Consider the following 18637-nt stretch of genomic DNA (forward strand, 5'->3'; position numbering starts at 1 on the left):
CAGAGCAATGTGGTGCGATCCGAGCATCTATTCACCTTGTCTTATGCTTTTAGCAGTTGGCCATTGTGTGTGTGCCACGGACGCCGGACTTTCGACCAAAATAGTTAGCTAATGCTTTCGTTTTAAAAAGAGAACTTGTGGGCAGGACGCCCTTCTTTGTCGGTGGACGGGCAGCAAGTGGTTGAAACCAGAGACAGCAAAACTTTGCAGTTTACGTTGCCGAAAAAGTCGTCATTAAATGCATCCGCGGCTGAAGTCATACGCTGTCATCGATGATTCCTAAAATGTTTTTTTAACAACACACCAACCTTGCTTCACGTAGTAAGCCTCCCCGTTGAATGGAGGTTCCAGGAGGTAGAGTCGCTGTACCTCATTTCCTGTGCATTTCACAAACAGGCAGTGCGTAAAGCTTTTCAAAATATGCATGAAGTATAAAAAAAGAAAACCCTGGACACTTATTCGTTAGCCACTTAGGCATGAAGCATTGTTCTCGAGTTCTCGGTATTGTTACGCAGTGAAAGCGTCCACGCAGACATATCTGTAACAAGTCTTATTCAACCTATGACGTGTGATGTAACAATGGTCGCGTCAACATGGTCAATTTTACGCAGCAGCTGTGTCACCACTACCATATTGCCAGCCAGACCGCGTGCGCTTTCAATTGGCCCCGTTCGTTATACGCAGCTCGTGAGACGATCCACTCGTTCATCATGTAGCGGGACAGCATACCTTCCAGAAGATGTGTATACGACCCGCTGTTACTTGTAAAAAAGAATTTCCCCAATTCTTCCCTAATGCTTCCCTAATTATGCCCTTGACACGTCGGCCTTGGCTCTGGTGAGCGGTATCGGAGCGGCCGGTTTAGGGTCAAATCAAGACCGACTGCTCTCACCGCGTCAATTGTAAAGTGGCCGCAAAGTTAGCTGTTACAAAACGCAGGCGTAACCATGGAAAAAAAAAAAAGCTTGTCCGGGCGTAATCGAACCCGGTACGTTAGTGCAATAAAACGAGGCAATCTCTACACCAAATCTGATTTTTTTCTTTAATGCATAGAAATTTTAGAAAAAACTGAGACAAGGCAATTAACACACAATATAAACACTAACAGACTCAAAGGGTAAGCACGTCAGTCTAACAAAGGTCGGCACCATTTCAAAACTCAGTCAAGCAAACGCATGCATCCAAAAGATGCAGCCACTCCGGTGGTTCACTCTGCGCTGCATAAACGCTCCGTACCAACGCCGCCTGATCCCGAAAAATGTACTTGGTCGGCCTAGAGGGTTCCGCATGCCAAACAGTCATGCGGCAATTCCACAAGCTAAACAATCCAAGGAGAACAAAAACATCATATGGCACCCGAATAACGTCCCAGGTTGGGTACGCAAGCCTGACTGGTATGGGCAATTCTGCCTTTTGCGACCCTGTACGCCTGGTTCCACACACCTAGAGTAAAAAATAAAGTATTATTATTATTATTAAATGGCAAGAAGTGAATGGTGTAGGGGGTGATGTAAATGTCGTTTTTTAGTGCCCATTGAAAAAAGTCCAAGAAAAACACCGCGTCACGGCACAGCACAAAACAATGGTCAACAGTCTCTGGTTGATTGCACAAGCGCCAATTGTCTGACCAGGGGATCGACATTCCTTTTCCGGGCAGCCATGTTTTACCCTGTAAAAATTCCGGGAAGCCATGTAATACCCTCCTGCGTGAGGGCCTTTACAGATACTTTGAATAAATAAATAAATAAATAAACTGGAAGCGTTTGCGAATGAAGCTTAAAGAAAAACGTTTTGGCATTTGGCGGCACGCACATACGCTTGGCACGGTCTAGAACATTATTCTTATGGTCCCGCAAGTATGGCTGGCAATAAAGAGGCACGAGGAACAGATTATGAATTAAAGTGTTCGTCATAGCCTTCCTTGAAAGACTAAACAGGTATTCCGGAGAAAACCGCGCAGTAAGGAAATGAAAAGTATCCTCAACTGCTTTTAGAAAACCCCATGGCGGCTTCTTGTTCACCTCACTCGTAGAAACAAGAAGAAAAGGCAAATCTGAAGACTGAGCATGGCGTCTAATCAGCCAGTTTTGCTTTGGTCTGGACGGAACTGTACATATTTCACGCCGCCTCCGTCTGGACGGAACGCTAAGCTCTCAGTTGTATTCCGTCTCGACGGAAGGATAACCCGCAGCGCTCCGTTCCGTCTGGACGGAACTTTAGCACTTCTTTCCGTCTGGACGGAACGCTGGCTAGCTTTTGTAAAAAAGGTAGTGCAGTTGGTACCTCGTGATACTGTATTAGACAAAACTTTATTGAAAGGCTGTTTCAGTGTTATGTACGTTCAAAACCGATAAAAAGTGCCCTAACCCCCCACGCCCCATGTTGTCAAAAATTTCATTTTTTCGACTCCTAAGGTGACTTAATAAATGTAATTCTTCTGCTCCAAATCAAGGTTCTTCTGCTCCAAAATCGAGATTTCGCTGCTCTAAAAGCTGCTGCCAAATCTATTCAGCTGTCTCAACCCTGAGCGCGGCTTGTGCCAGATGCGCCCGCACGCCGAAAACGAAAAAATTGGGCCCATCTCCCCGCGAGGGGGACTCGAGTAAATGCGTCGCATAGGGAGTGGGTGTATTGCGTTAACGTTTAGTGTTTGGGGAGTTGGTGGTAGTGAATGCGTTGTATCACCAGCTTCTTGACGTAGTTTGAATGAGTCAAGGATATAAGGCGCGTTCGTAGCCTCCCATTTTGTGTCGGCTTTGTGGCGCAGTGGGTAGAGCACCATGTACATTGCGTTCCGCCCGCAGGGTCGAGGGATCGAAACCGGGCGCCGGATAGTATTTTTTTTATATAGTGTAGGGGGAGGGGTGCGGACTACGAATACGGACGTCAACGTGGGTGACATAGTGAGTTACTGAAATGCTCTGCATTTAAAAAAAATACCGGCGTGCGTCATATGCTCCGTTTCAACCCGATTCTCAACGGTGGAGTCAACAGAGATGTTATTAATCGCACGCCCATTGGACTAGAGGCATTACTTTGCCTTCGGCGGGGTAGAGTTTGGAACGTCCACCTGACATAATGTGCTTAGCACGGACACTTATCGCCATCCCGCGGAGCCCGACGTAACCAGTAACAGCGCACTCACGTGGTTGTCTACATACGTGCCTTCCCGGTGAATACAAGCTATCAACAAAAGTCCCTGCTCTGTCATTTGGCGGGCGTGACTCTTGCAGAAGTAGACAGATGTCAACTGGCGTACACCCAGGATGAAACTGCCACCTTTTGTAGCCCTAAACATGCCAATACCTCCTTTTTTTGCCATCTCTATCGTCCAATTCCGTACACCCCTATCCACCATTCCTCCTCACCCTACTGTACCCACAAATTTTTCATTTACTCCTACAAGGAAGACCACAATCACGACGGGGACAACAGAATGAGAGACAGGACACAAAGCGCCTTGTGTCGTGTTTCTAATTCTGTTGTCCCCGTCGTGATTTTGGGCTTTCTTCTCCACCAAATCTACAACCAAGCTATGCCAATTCCTCGCAACGTTCCACTGTGTCACTCCCCCACTTGCACCTCGCCATTACACAACCTTCCCCGATCCCACCTCCTTCCGCTACAGTTTTTTCCGCCATGTTCTCCGGCCTCTTTTGTTTCCACTCTCCTCCTAATCCCATCACTATCTCCAATTATTTTTCTCCTCCGCCCCCTCCCATTTATATACTTCTCCAGTTGCAATCCTTCCCCCTACAACACCTCTCCGCCCGCTTCCCCCTACACTCTTCTTTCCATCCTTGCTTCCCTCCCTCAACCTCTCCCTTTTCGGCTACACTCTTGTTCCCCCCTTCTCTTTCCTCTTTCCCCATCTTCCATCCCGCACTTCCTCCTACGCTTGCTCATTCCGGTACACACATCTCCCCTGCTTCACTCCCTCTAGTCTCTTCCCCAACGCAAATTCTTCGCCTTCTTCCATCTTTCCCCCTAAATATTCGTCCACTCCAATAGCATCCCCCCTTTCACTTCAGCATTCCCTTCCGAGTCCTCTCCCTTCCGTTTCTCTCCGTTACTCTTTTTCCAGTCCTCTTCTACCCGCCTCTCCTTTCATCTCTTGAGCTTAACACTTTACCTACACTTTTTCCCCCTTTACATACCTCTTCTTTTCGCCACTAATCTACCTCCCGAATCCCAGTGGGTGAACGACCCATTAGTGAGCAGGCTCGCCATGCGCTTCAACATTAACATTAACATGAAAACTGACATTTAATTAACTAAACAAACCGAGAACTAGAGAAATAGCCTGCACTGGTGAGAACTGGGGCTCGCTGGTACGGCAACATGGGCAGTACAGCAGCGCACAGAGTGGCATGATTCTAAGGCTAGGCGCATTTAAAATGCAGACTTAATTCCAAGTGCAACTCAATTCACTGCAACTGAATGGGAACTATTTACCTACGGTTGACCGTCTACGGGTCCTAATACTAGAAATATCACCATCAGGATTCAGTGGCTCCGGCCTGCTCGACAGAAAGCCGGACAGATGCTCCACCTAGTTTGCCGCATTGCTCAGAAGTCTGACGGGGCCTTCTGGATGACTGCTCGTCACCTAGTGCGCGCCGTACTACAGCCACGGCTTGTGTATCAGGCCCAGTTCCAGCACATGACGCAAGCGGACTGGGCTCGGCTTGAGGCCATCAACAAGGCCGGCATGCGCACCGTTACTGGCTTCCCTCGCATGACACCAATTCCACCCCTACAAGGCGAAGCCCAGCTAAACACGCTAGATGAGATTATTCATCAGCGTCGTTCCGCTCGCCTGCTAAAGCGTGGTTATATACCGGAGGCAGCAGCTCTCGCTGCAAACATGGGCCAGGTTCCTGATACGATGCCAGCCTTTTCTGCGGCTAGACCGCCCTGGCTCTACCATCAGGTGACGGACAACAAGCCTCGGGCAAGGCTACATGTCCGAACCTCTGGCCTTCATCAACCCCCGGATGCAGCCCTCCTTCATGTCGGTCACTGGGCGCCTGCGATGCGGCCACGAGTCATGCAGGCTTTCGTGGACGCCGGGGCATACGAGTCCCTCGTAACCACAGCCTTGGCTTGTCCCTCTCACCCAACCTTAAACCAGTGCTGCGCCTACGAGACCTTCCGCTCTCTACGAAGCCTGTTGGCAGAACTTACTGCTATTCGGGATGGTCTCTAAGCGCTTGCATCGACAGTAACTACCGGCGTGAAACTGGAAATTTACACTGACTCAACAACAGCGATACGTGATCTACGTCGCGTTGCGTGTAGCACCAGCATGTCGCCACGTATTCACGCGATCCTGGACACATACCCATGCCCTGTGCATGTTTTGTGGGTTCGCCGGGACATGCTTCCTGCCCACATAGCGGCGGATCGCGCCTGTCGCCGTATAGACCTTCCACGGCCGCTACCACTTCTTCCGGTGTCCACCCTAGAAGAACTGCTGATGGGAAAGGAGAACCTCCGCCGCGCCACGCGTGCTTTACTTCCACCGCGTGGAACTAACCTCCCCAGTGGGCTCGCTCGCTGGGAGGAGGTCCTGCTTCGGCGGCTTCGAGTTGGGGTGGCCTTATCCCCAGCAGTGACCCACGCTTGGCCTGCCCGTTATCATTCACCGTTTGCGGACACCTGTATGTTTTGTACGGTCCCTGCGTGCGAAGCCGACTCGAGCCACCCTGTATGGACCAGTCCTGCCCTTCAAACCTCTCGCCTGCAACACCTCCGCGGCACAGGGCTCCATCCTGGGAGACCCTCTGATATGGGGCCCTCAGTACCGGTCTCTGCTGACGTTTCTGCGTGAAACCAATGTAATGTTGTATATATAACTGTTATGCCGTAAGGCAAACTCTCGCAAAAAAAAAGTTGGAGTCTGGACTATGACAGGTATAAAATGAAGCTGCATAGTTCACGTTCCAAGATGATAAAGCGATACAACTATGTGCACAACAGCGGCAAGCATAAGTCAGCCGGAGATTTTTTTTTCTTTCGGGAAAACGTACAGTAACCCTGAAGATAACGCAAGTAGGTCATGCATAGACCGGTTATAACCATGCGTAGGTATTGCGCTCTTGCCCGCGCTGTAAACGTTATCTTTATTGAGATTAGATTAAAGCCCGGAGCATCCAACCAACGTCCACAAACCTTCTTCCCAAAATATAAACAAGCCGTTCGGGCTCTGGATAACAGATACCTCTAAGCAAGCGCCCGTTTGGCTTGGAAAAGCTACATGCGCGTGGACAGCGCCACAGATTAAACGCATTACGTGACGCAGCTGAAAAGGACTGGAAGGATCAATGGCCTTTCGAAGCAGGGCGTCGCTGAAAGATGACCCAGCCCTGGGTTTGGACTCCCGTCGAAGCTGGGTAGTCCTGGGCTTCTGCTCGGCCATTCTGTTCCTGGCCCTTGCCACGCCTCGCGTCAGCGGTGTCCTCTTTTACGGCATCGTAGAGACATTCGGGGTCACCAGACAGCGCGCTTCTTGGCCTGTCACGCTGAGCACCAGCCTTCTTCACTTGTCAGGTCAGTGCACTTGTCGGTGCCAGAAGCGCGTAGCGATGATAGCGAAACGGCTTGAATGAATGCTACACTAGGGTGATTTCATTATAACCGCAGGCCTGATGATTGCTACATGCCGCTTACAGCGCGGCGCCCTGGGCGCGGCCATATAGAGTAGCCGACCGTTTTTTCGGACTTGCTGGATATTACGGACTTTCCCGAGGAACCGCCAGCTGTCCCATAGGAGTAATGACTCATACATTTCTCGGACTGCTCTTTTATGCGGACTATTTTTCCTTCCCCTCCAGGTCCGAAAAATCGGTCGGCTACTGTATGCATGTTGGCCGACGTGATGTCATTCGCCATGGCTGGCCTTTTAGAACGCGTGCCCGTGCGCATCGGCGAGCATCGGGGCGGCTAGCCCAATTTGGCATTTTTTTGCAGTGTTACTATGACTTGTTGTACAACTAGGTAGTGTGCTATAACGATGAGAGATTACTTAGTCACAAAAAAAACCACATAAACGTTGTTCGAGCGCTGTTTGATTTGCGTCCGTCGCTTAGAGTCCTGTTCACGCGTTTCGTCCAACATAAAGCTGTCCGACGGCTTAGTTCTTTCTGTATTTCTACATACGCTGTTGGAGCAACAAAGTAAAAGCCTAAGGGCTGTAACATCGTGTAATAAAACATAATTCTACATGTATTAATAATGATCTGAACTAAGTTTGTTTTGATAGCAACCTACGCTAAAATGGTTGGCCGTGGACGCAATCGATTATGAATATGAAGGCCTGTAAAACAAGATAATCCTGCGTGGGTGTGGAAGTTGTATATTACTCATTTACCGCTTCGTCATGTTACGACGTGGCTCAGCGTTTTATTTGCCATCGGTCCTACAGCTGACGCGGTCTGCCTTGTGTACCTGTTCGTCATTATCAGCTGTTACCTGCTTGGTATGCCGGGCTACTGTATACCTCTGTGTCCTCTGATAGACGGCGAAATTTCTCGCCACAATTCAGCATTTATTCCTATCGCAGTACTAATAACCTGGTTCGGGGCTGGCTAGATCGGCGTGCTAGCACTGTTACAAGGTTTGAATCGGGGTAGCGCCGTGGCTAAAGGAACACTGAAGTGATTTGTAAACATTGTGGGATTACTAGTCCAAATTGCTGACCGGAGTCCCTAGGCCATGTTTCGACCACTCTGGGTGCATTTACGCGAATTTATTTACTAGCACAATCAATTCGAAAATGCTGTCCTCCTCTCGGCATTCTCGCGCATTTTCTGCGGTGTTTTCATGTGACGTCAGGAAAAAAATGACTTGGCTTGACTATGCTACTGCATGGCACTGCACAGAGTCAATCGGTCCAGCGTTTAGACCACCGGACGCCGACGGGTCGTCACAATTCGTTCGCTCAGTTGAAATTAAGCCACGACACGTTCGGAAATGGAAGAAAGGACCTGTATTTACTTCGTTAGTTTTTACACTATCAAGCTCCAAGTCCAGGTCACTCCACACAAGTGCTGCACAAGCGCACATGCGACGCTTCACTGACTGGTACGCTAGTAGGAAAATCTACGGCCAATTGAAGGCGGGAGAAGAGTCAGCGAAGTTAATATAGGTAGTATGCATGCAAATAAAATCAACTGAAACTTTTATCGTGCAGCGTAAAACTAAAGTCCAGGAAGCACTTTTTTGCGCTGGGTGAACAAGCACAGCGGTCAGCAGCACAACCACACATCTGCGAACGCTTTTCCGTCCAAGAAATGCAATTGCTAGGTATTAGGGAGTGTGGAAAGTTTGGGGACGCTTACTGCACGAGCGCTATAAAACAAATAATCACCTAGACCTTATATTTCCAACACAGGCAGCGCTGGTTCGTGGCTGAGTGGTCTGGAGCGCTAGGTATGTTATTTTGCAAGTCGCAAGTTCGAATCCCCGGGGGTACATCCTTTTTTTATTCTAAGTTGATTTCTTCGTTTTCGGCCGATGTTTTATATACTGAGTTCACCATTTTTGGGGCGTAACGTTCATTGCTCCACGAGCGAGTTCGCAGAACGCGCGCAGACTGACACTGACGCGCTATAGGGAGTTCTCGTTCACGCGTGCTGCTGCCATAAGCACCGACTGCTTGCGGGCAGTGGGCACAGGCCAGAATCAGCAGACCCTGGGCTTGGCGCGAACACACTTTTTACGATACAGGCATGAGTGAGGCAGGATCCAAAGATGGGGGAAGAGCGCAAGGCATTTGAGCGTCTGCGGTGACCCAGAAAGCGTTCATTCACTGCGTAGGCCTTTTCTACAATTCCAAGCCGTCCTGGTAGGCTTATGTGAGACACTTTACAGCCGACAACATGACATAAGCGCGGTATGGCGATTATGTAGATATCGGGAATGCCCATACAACGATAACGTCGGATGTCAAGCATGTTGTTTCACGGAACCGAAACCGAAACTTGTTTTAATGGTAATCTCGGACATCGTCCAATCACGTAGAACCTTTACCTGACGCCACTGCGGCTAGTTGGTGCAGCCGTCGCAAACCGCGCATGCTAGTTTTTCTTCTTTCAGGTTTTATAAAGTAAATACCGCCTTATCGCCCGGGTAAACAATGAAAAGTGTGTTCATTTGAGGCAGTCTACGCAGTGCAAACAAGAACGGGAGATCTTGAAGGTAGTCAACTAGCCCATTACCAACTAGGCCAGTTGTCACTTCTACAAAAACGGGAGTTTGATAAATTCACTTCAGTGCCCCTTTAACGTCTGCCAGCATCATTTTTTGGAATGGATGGATGGAATAAACTTTATTTAGGGCGAGCTTTAGGTGCTGATGTTAGGGGCACCTGCCCTGTGGGGGGTCTTTTTTACTCAGGAAAACCCAGGTCCTCGCTGGCTGCTCTTGCTCTTCGTATCAGGTCTTGCTGGTCGGAGAGGTCTGAGCTGGTCAGCTGGGCCGTCCACTGCTCGTAGGTGGGGTTTGGGTTTGGGGAGAGGCTAGGGGTTTGTGAGCACTCCCATACCATATGGTATAGCGTGCTGGGCTGGCTGGAGAAAAATTAATGGACAAGGTATGCTCCGCGCTGCACATATACTTACGTCATACCGGCAATAACTGCATTGTACCTCCTATTAGAGCTACATGCATGCTTCTGTTTTTGACGTCGAAAAATGTGTTTATTTCTCATTACTGCTGGTGCAAACAAGCAAAATTTGGGCTTTCGAGCACATTGCCACATTGTTTAAAAAGTTTTTTACCCTTGCTTCAGGTCCCGTGACGGGCATGCTGTGCAGTCGCTGCTCTTGTCGAACGATTTTGCTGACGTGCTCGTTCACCACAGGCATCGCCGTCAGTTTGTGCTATTTCGCACAAAGCATTGCTCTTATTGACGCCTTGGTTGGCGTCGTGCACGGTAAGTGCTTCAACGTGTATTTCAAAAGCACGGAATTCATGACTGAAGTGAAAGTGCGCTCACCATCACCATCAGCCAACACACAATTTAGGTTTCGGCCGCACATGCCCACTCAAGACATACCGTTATGGGTGTGCAAAAGATTTCCTAAAGAAGTCAACCAGGGGCAACGACCAGATGTCCCTATAGCTATCGATTAATGAGAGCGTTTGTTGTATAATATGCCACACGGTAGTATACTAAAGGGGATAATGGTCATGGGGTGCGGGCCAAAGACTTACCGGTGCATCATAAGCTTTCCTACCACCCGACAAACCGATATTTCTGAGTTTCAGAGGTACTCCGCTGGGAGCTGTTCTATCTCCCAACCTCTTCAACTTGCCGTTGAAAGATCTCCCCACTGCACTGACGATATCACGCTGGGATGCAGAAGAGAGAACGACGCAGAAATGGAGGAGAGCTTGCAGAGCGCCGCCAACAAAGTGTATACGTATGCTACAAGTAGGGGTCTGCAATGCGTCTTTGGGAAGTATGCGCTACTAATCTCAAAAACCCACAGGGGGAACACTCGACAACATTGAAATTTACATCAACGACAAACTGGTCTCGCGAACCGTTTGTGTCAAGGTCCTAGGACAGAACATTCCACAAGGCACGAGAAATAGGAGCTCACTCAAGAAGCTCGGAGCAGCGATAGAGCAAATTCTTAGGAAGAACAGAAGGGTCAGGAACAAATGCCACGGACTAGGGCAAAGGGAGGCTTCCCGGTTAAAAAAAAACATTCGTCGGGCAGCGGACCGCCTACAGGACGGCGTACTTCCGATTCACCAATGACAAGCCAGGAAACTGAACGTTGTAATTAGGAAAGCGCACAAGACAGCCCTGAGGAGCCCGAACTTGACATCTTTCACCAGACTTGTGGAGCTGGGAGGCCTCAGCAGCGGAGAGCTCTAGAAAGTTCAGAAAATTTCCCCAATTAAGCGTTCCAACAAAACAGCCAATGGCGAGTGGCTATATTGGAGCAACTAGGCTCCGGCATCCACGGCGGGCAGCCAGAGAGGGAGAGAGAGTAAACATTTATTTCTGAAAATTGGGCGAAGGTAAAGGAGGGTGTTAAAGAAGACGGGCAAGGGCGGCCATCCTAGCCCGGTAGGCCACGTGCCACGGCCGCTGACCTAGCCCGTTCGATCAGTGCAGCCTGGTCCTTGAGCTGGCTGCTTCGCAGCACGCACTGCCACTGGTCGTAGGATGGGTGGGTGGGGGGGGGGGGGGGGGGCGAAGGGGGAGTAGGGCACTGCCATGCCAAGTGGAGTGCAGCTAGTGGGGAGGTGCACTGCAGTGTGTGCAGTTAAGGGAGCATGTGGTCGGATATATGCGGTGTAGATGCTGGTGGTTATAGAAAGCGTTGGTCTGTACGAGGCCCTAGATCCGTGCGTATGCGATGGAAATGGAGGGGTGAAGTGTTGGGTATAGAGGTGGCGGGACTGACGGTGGTAGGAGAGTATATCGGCGTGGGTGGGGATAAAGGCTGGAGGGTAGAGGTGTGTGGGGGTGGTGGATGGTTCATCCACTCCTCGAATGCCCGGCAGTGGCGTTGGCCACCTCATTCCCGGGAAGAGACGAATGCCCTGGGACCAATACGAGACGGTGTCGGTAGTGTGGTTCGTTGGTTGAGGATGGAAAGGGAGAGGTTGGTGATACGACCCATGGCGAAGCGACGGCAGGCGGATTGGGAATCAGTCAGGATGGTCGTGTGCGTAGAAAATGTGTGAGAGATCGAAAATTACAGTGGGTGGGGTATCTAGAAATATTAACTACCTACATAATGCCGGGAGGAGGAGGTCCGGTAGACTATGGGGCAACCCGAACACACTGTACGTGGACGCCGCCGAACTTGAAGAGGGAAATGTAGTAGGTGCAGTCACGGCACCATGTGGAAGACTTGTAAAAACCGTGACACGTGACACTCAAGAAAAACATCGCGACCCACGGGGAAAAGGCATCCATCACCGTATCCATCGCTTCCAAACCCAGGGCAATAATTTTGACGAATTCGCAAAAGGCCTGTAGACACTATGTACATGGCTCTGTCTACAAATTTCACCCCCACGGGGCAGGTGAAACACCCACGGGGCAGGTGATATCGTCTGGACGTCAAGACACACGGGTCAAAAGGGGAACGAGGCCACCGATGCCACAGCCCGAAGCCTTCTCCCCTTCCGACCCCCCCCCCGAAAATCTCCATACCTGACATGGCAACCATGACCCTCACCAAATATTTAACCATATTGATACTCAAGAGAACAACGCATACACCACCGGACAAAAGCCTAAAAAAAGAATCCACTCTCAGGAGAGTAGTACGGACAGTCACAGTACCCACACTGGCTAAATTACATCCCTGATACCACGCCATCTATTACCACTTATGCCTGTATTACCGGTAGAGTGCGGGCAAGGTATGGGCATGCCATTACACATTAACCATACACCCACTTACAAAAACGTCAAAGAAGCAGCGGGAGGCCACCCTGCGCATCGATAAGCTTGCCTGCCAGCGATGGCTGGTAGACAGAGCCCCAGCGGTGTTGGATGCCAGTGGAATACCGGATTTATGATAGCCACATTCTTCTCTCCCCTTTTTTGCAATAAAGATATTTCCAATCAATGGCGAGGACGGCCACATCTCGCTACTGGCGAGTTTAAGCTCCCACTGTGGAACTCCTCGTGCCGATGCTGTTTTTCTTCCGAAGGAGAGCCTTTTGACGCGACGATTCCTTCAAGGATGTTGTTGTCGGTAGCCTGAACGACGGTGCGTACAAATCTCTCGCCTTAATAAACAAGCAGTGCAGTCGTGTCTGGCAGTTTTTTGCTAGGGCCGAAAAATGTGGCCATAGCTCGCGTGCATAAACAAAAGTTACATTTTGATTTCTTTGAAGTCTAGGGAACGGAAAATTCTGACTAAAATGCAAGTTCTCACTTCTTGACTTCCGTAAGCACACTTGCGCCATTCGGCGTGATGTGGCTTGGCTCAAGGACAACTTTGGTTGCTCACAAATGAGATTTTTATAACCCACAACCGCCCTCCCAATTGTTTTCCCCCGGCTACTTTACATCGTCTCCGGAGCGACACGACGTAATTTGTGCCTTACCTTTTAGCGCGCATCTAGCTGTACTTCATTACCTGTAGCCCCGACACAAACGGCGTAAACCCAATGATATGGGTACCAAAAATTTAAAGTGTAACGGTGAACACTTTTGCATTTATTTCGTGGATATTGTGTTTCGAGGATGCGCTCCTGGGTACGGTAAGCTGGGCATGACTAGTCAGGCCAGATTAAGACCCCGAGAAGGTAGGACCCAGAATAGAGAGCTGGATTTAAAGAAATTAAGGGAAATATTCGATCTCCTAAAACCGAAGGTGATTACGGAACGACAAGTAAAATTGCGATATTTGTTTCAGAGGTGACCTGATGTTATTACCTTTGCATCCATCGTGTCGGTTTCCCCAGAAGTCACGTTTTTTAGGATGATAAACGTAATTACAGTACAATAAGAAATCACTTGAGCAGACTGCAACAACAACCGGACGGGAATAATTCAGTCTACGTATGTGCCCTTTCAATATGGGACTTTCAATAAACATTTGGTGTCTAGTTTTGTTCTTCAGCGCAAGCTTGCAGGGTTGCGCTCCGCGAGAATCAGCGGTCGCTCTGAGGTAGCGAGAAATTGTCACCATTAGCTGCTATTTTGCATTCATCCTCTCAGGAAGGTGACCATGCATGGATCACAGAAGGATTAATTTATATGGGCAGAGACCTGCTGCGATAGTTGAAGATATGCTTGAAGGTGACATGATGCAGTATCAGTATTGAATATGAAATGGCGTTATCACAGGATGGCACTGGACAATGGTCGGACAGACAAATTTCTGACCGCCACGGCCAGCGTAACACTTCACGTTACATATGGTACGGTTTTTGTGAAAGTGTGAAATCATCTGTTAGATAAGTATTCTATATTGGCGCAACTTACGGTGGCCGTCTTATTTTTCTTGCTGTACTTTAGGAATCGTTCTGTTTTAAACGGTCCCTTCTAAGAATTGAACAAGGATGTGCTAAAAGTTAATTCTTGACATTCGCATATATGTGCTTGTTGTTGAATACTTTCATAAAATTTTGTTTAATATCGCACTCAGAGATCGCACAATGCGCGTGAGTGCAAGGATTCTAACACCTTGGCCTCTCAGAAACATGCCTCTAGAGCCACGAAGTATCACTGGCCACGGTGCTTCATGATCGAAGCAAAATACAAACTTGCTTACTTAGGCCAAGCCTGGTTCATCCTTAAGTGCCCCAGATAAATAAAAAAAAAATGTTTCACGAATGTCTATCTGGCAGGCGTGAAGATGATGACGCCACGAACGCCTGCTAAATCTCATCTGAAATTTTAACTCACTGCATTTCTCATGCTTCTTGAATCTGTTCAAACATTTTATCCGTCCCTTTTCGTTCATTTCAGGAGTCACGGTCGGTGGTGTTTTCTTCACTATCAACGTCATAGCGGCTCAGCACTTCGAAAAGCGCAGAATGACAGCCATGTGCCTGATGTACATGGCTGGCGGTGTCAACACTATGGCCCTTCCCCCACTTGTGGATTTTTTTCGTATTTCGTACGGCGTTCGCAGCGCCTTCCTCCTTTATGGGGCCATTCTAATGAACGCTGTACCTTTTGCTTTAGCTCTGAGGAGCCCGCCATGGCACGACGAATCCAAACGGAATAAAATTTCCAGCAAGGTTTCAACACCGAAACAAAGCTTTTCTGCCGAGCCTGGTCATCAAAAGCCTGAACTGCCAAGCTTAGAGCACGCGACCGGTGAGATGAAAAAGCTGGAGAACGATATAAATGGTCAAAAGGAGCTCCATTCACATCCTGGCGAAATTGCTGATCTACTCCGCTGTGGGAACCTAGCAACGGCGAATAAAATCAAAATCTCCAACGTAATTGAAGCGTGCAAACAAACGCTCCGGCCTTTCCTAACACTTCGCTTCTTCGTGAACGCTTTTACCTTCTCAGCGGTTGTAAACGGGATGAATGCATTTTTATTAGTATCCACAGACCTCGTCAGTGACCGTGGTATTCCGCCTTCATATGCGGTGCACCTCCTGTACGGATTCTCTGCAAGCGACACGCTCTTCCGACCTGTTCTGGGGCTGGTGGTAGATTCTAAAATCCTTTCCCTCGAAGTGCTCATGCTTCTGTGTGCTCTGTTACAAGCTGTGGCTTTCGAATTGCTTTTTTACTTCCACACACTTCAAGCGATGATCCTTGCTTCAGTGGTCATGGGCATGACCTGTGGGTCGAGAATTGCGCTTGTAACGCCTACTGTAGTTAGAGATTTTGGCATAGAACTACTACCGGCCATGATGGGTGGTGTGCATTTCTGTGTAGGACTGGTGTTCATGGCGCTTCCAGCAGTCATCGGTAAGTAACTTCAGTGCACTATTTACCCAGTACCTTACTTAGGAATAGAGGATATGCCATGGAGTATAACGGAGTAATATATTCGTAAAGTTTTGCTCTGAAGCGGGAAGTACTGTTAAGAAGCATCCAAACAAATAGCCACAGTTAATGTTTTCAAAGTATCGGGTTATTACAGTTAATATACGCACTCTTTTTGGTTCGAAGTATGAAGCAGAGAAAGCAGAAACATAAAATGCTGAGAAAGCATTTTCGTGACTTGTGCGGAAATACACCGCAACTAATCTTTTGCGATGCAACATCTTATGACAAGACCATACTCTTACGGTTACTGTGTGGTTGCGTTGATATATCATTACCCCCCTCCCCCCACAATTTAGTCTTAAAAGATATCGACAATTTTGTCATGCCTAATTTTCGTTTAGTTGTTGAGATGCAGAGTTGTTCCCCTGGTTGAAATTGGTGATGTCTAATACAATATTTTCTCAACTTACATAGAATGCACCCAAATTTAACAAATTTGAAATTTGCCACGTTGATAGATAACCCGGTGCTGAATCAATCTGAAATGTGCATTTTGTTTTAATGTTACTCTTTCGGAAACGCTAGCGATACATTTCTAAGATGTCGTGCCAAAAGGTTGTACGTACATTGGCAATGAACAGTGTAAGGTAGGTCTTCCCGCTTGGGAACACACAAATGGAATACCCGAACAAGAAAATGTTTCGTAGAAACCCATCCAATTTTGCCTTTTCATCCTTACTTAAGATGTTTGGGAATTGTGTACCACTCCTACAACTGAATGTAAAAGCACTGCTTTTAACACCGATGTTGTGAATTTTTAAGGCTAACATTAATCATGGTCAAAATATTTGTGGAAATTAAATTACGTAAATTTTAATTTGAGAACTTGTATAGAGTTTGTGCAGAATAAGAACAGAAGCTCATGTGTAAATGATGGCATTTGTGGCACAAAAACCCTATTCAGACCTACCGTCCGGTTGACAAACAGGGTGCTGATAAAGCAAAGGCAACGGAGGGAGATAGACAAACATAACGCTGAACTTGCCACTGAGTGGCTAAGACGAAGGCCTCTGCTGCATAGAAGTGCTCGAACAGGGACAGCAAGACTACATCCCTTACGTCTCTTTAGCATGGTCAGAAATAAACATAGATTATGCTATTTAGTAGCACTAAATTGCTTTCTCTGGCAGGCATCAAGTCCAGCTTGCTTTCGCAGATAGCAGAACACTTGGTGATAGAACTTGTTCCTGACAGTACTTTGACTCACAGCTCTGCAACAAAAAAGCACGCGATCTCAAATTTAGGTATGCGTCCAGCAGGCGGCACAATGGTCTTTAAATTGGGAGCACCCTGCTCTTTCGAAGACAATTCATCTTCCGGAAGGCGCTGATTAAAAAGTTGGCTCTTAAACGATGTAAGAACCCCGCACGAGCAAAGCAGGTCTGTAAACCGTCCAAGTGACGCAGGGTGTATACATAGCATAATGCCTTAAATACCATTGTGGCCTGCGGCGGGTAAGGGGTTTATAAAATTACTTTTCAATAAGCTTGCTGAACGCGGATGGTCTATAATAGGAACGGGAGGGTGCGGTAATGTAAATAATAGCGCGACCTGTGGATGTTTGATAATGAGGATATGCGCTGTTTATCTAAAAGCCGACACTAGCAGTAAAAAGCTTCTAGAAGCGAATAACACCAAGTGAGTTGCTATCTTCGAGAGTAAAGTTTCGGTGTCGTTGAAGGAGAAATAATTTGCGTATAGCGAATACGCAGCCTGATCTGCGTTTCAATTGGATTTTTGTAACTAGGATGGCCGTGAGTAGGCTGGCTTTACCTACTCGAGCATTTGAATTTGACTTCAGCGTTCGTCAAGGCCAGTTCAGTGCCATGTTTGTCTATTTGTTTCACGTCTTCATTTTAATTATAGCGCCATTTTCCAAAATTTGAACGCTTATCAGCTTGTGCAACTTTCAATCCTTCAACTCAAATGCTGGTTCAGTGCTTTTATAACACCTAGATTTATTTGCAGGTTTGTTTAGGGACCGACAGGGAACATACGATGGACTTTTCCACACCATCGCTGCCGTCAACGCTTTACTGTTCGCCGTCTGGGCATTCAGGCACCACAAAAACCGAAACAAATAAAATATTTTTGATGTTGATCGATTTTTTTCGGTAAGGAATGGCCTGAAGAAGAATAAGAAAAGAAGTTGGGGGACGCCTGGGCCCTTCATGTGGGTTTCGAATGCGAAGGCATGAATGCCCAGTTGTCTATGATTTCTTCTTATCCATGATTATCATGTCCTTACGTCGTATTGATGCTTTACGCACCTTACACAAATCTTCCAAACGACATGGTCTTGCAATGCTGCAATGAGTGCGGTGGTTTCTATCGAAGAAAAGTTGAATTGAGCCTGTTGGCGTTGATAAAACTGTAGGGCTTCAGTTATGAAAGTTAGCCTATACTAGGGTAAACAATAGCGTAATCAGAGTTTCCCAGTCTTTTCAATTATGATCCTGTTTTAATGAAATGTTATTTTTGGTGAGGTGGTCTGGATTTCATAGCGGCAGATCGGCGTCCTTTTTGAAACAATCTGGCCGCATTGAAGCTTTTTGGGAAGAAAGATGGTCAAAAGAAGAGGGCACCGTCAAGACACGAACACCTTCCAGAAGCAAAAAGGCTACAATAAACCTCCAGGTGCTGAATAACAGCTTCAGTTTATTTTAGTTCACATATCTGCCTTGGCCCATGGTGCAACGGAGGGTCCTTGCAGGCGTTGCTCTCAAACACTTCTTTCTCATCAATACAGATGCTCCCAGTTGCACGGATCGGGACACACCCGCTCGCGCTGCTCCTCCGCGTTCTTGCAAGTTGGGTCGATGTCGAATATTTTAAGGACTACTCCACCTCGTGAAATGCCCACTGCACGAGGGAATGTATCAGGATTAAAATCTCAACAATCCTGCCTCAATAAGCGCACATACCAATGACAATACAGAATTTGGCGTACACCATACTGATGACATACTGATCTGCAACAGATGCGAAGGACGTTTACAAATGAATCGTAGCACGAAAAATTTAGACAATAACATTGCCTTGAAGAGCGCAAAATACTTTGTGTAGCGCCATTACGTTTTTAAACTTCATTTGTACGTGTTTTTAATGCGAAGGCGTTAACTCGACAGCTCACAA

At 47.7% G+C, this 18637-nt stretch overlaps 2 protein-coding genes across 5 annotated transcripts in view; one reads left to right on the plus strand and one right to left on the minus strand.

The window, feature by feature from the left end:
• Nucleotides 1–264: 264 nt before the first annotated feature.
• Nucleotides 265–18637, minus strand: part of LOC144179346 (uncharacterized) — a 43810-nt gene continuing 25437 nt past the window's right edge. For 3 of the 4 annotated variants that reach the window (XM_077707662.1, XM_077707660.1, XM_077707661.1), the window contains one exon: nucleotides 18135–18364. In XM_077707662.1, coding sequence (XP_077563788.1) covers nucleotides 18243–18364 — 122 coding nt within the window. In that variant the 3' untranslated portion in view covers nucleotides 18135–18242. Of the gene's footprint in view, nucleotides 378–18134; nucleotides 18365–18637 lie in introns of those variants that run through there. The other variant, XM_077707664.1, reaches the window with a different exon arrangement.
• Nucleotides 6230–17622, plus strand: LOC144179345 (monocarboxylate transporter 5-like). Its single transcript, XM_077707659.1, has 4 exons — nucleotides 6230–6552; nucleotides 9794–9937; nucleotides 14459–15421; nucleotides 17471–17622. Exons 1-4 carry the CDS (start codon nucleotides 6327–6329, stop codon nucleotides 17584–17586), a joined length of 1449 nt encoding a protein of 482 aa, XP_077563785.1. The 5' UTR covers nucleotides 6230–6326; the 3' UTR covers nucleotides 17587–17622.

This window comes from Haemaphysalis longicornis, unplaced genomic scaffold (genome assembly GCF_048455015.1).
Source record: "Haemaphysalis longicornis isolate Haplotype H1 unplaced genomic scaffold, Haemaphysalis longicornis Haplotype H1 scaffold_4, whole genome shotgun sequence".
In the NCBI taxonomy this organism is placed as follows: Eukaryota; Metazoa; Arthropoda; class Arachnida; order Ixodida; family Ixodidae; genus Haemaphysalis; species Haemaphysalis longicornis.

Coding starts and splice junctions, on each gene's coding strand:
- LOC144179345 (XM_077707659.1), top strand. CDS start 6,327: ATGGCCTTTCGAAGCAGGGCGTCGCTGAAAGATGACCCAGCCCTGGGT. Junction 6,553..9,793: donor CAGCCTTCTTCACTTGTCAG/GTCAGTGCACTT, acceptor CCCTTGCTTCAG/GTCCCGTGACGGGCATGCTG. Junction 9,938..14,458: donor CTTGGTTGGCGTCGTGCACG/GTAAGTGCTTCA, acceptor CGTTCATTTCAG/GAGTCACGGTCGGTGGTGTT.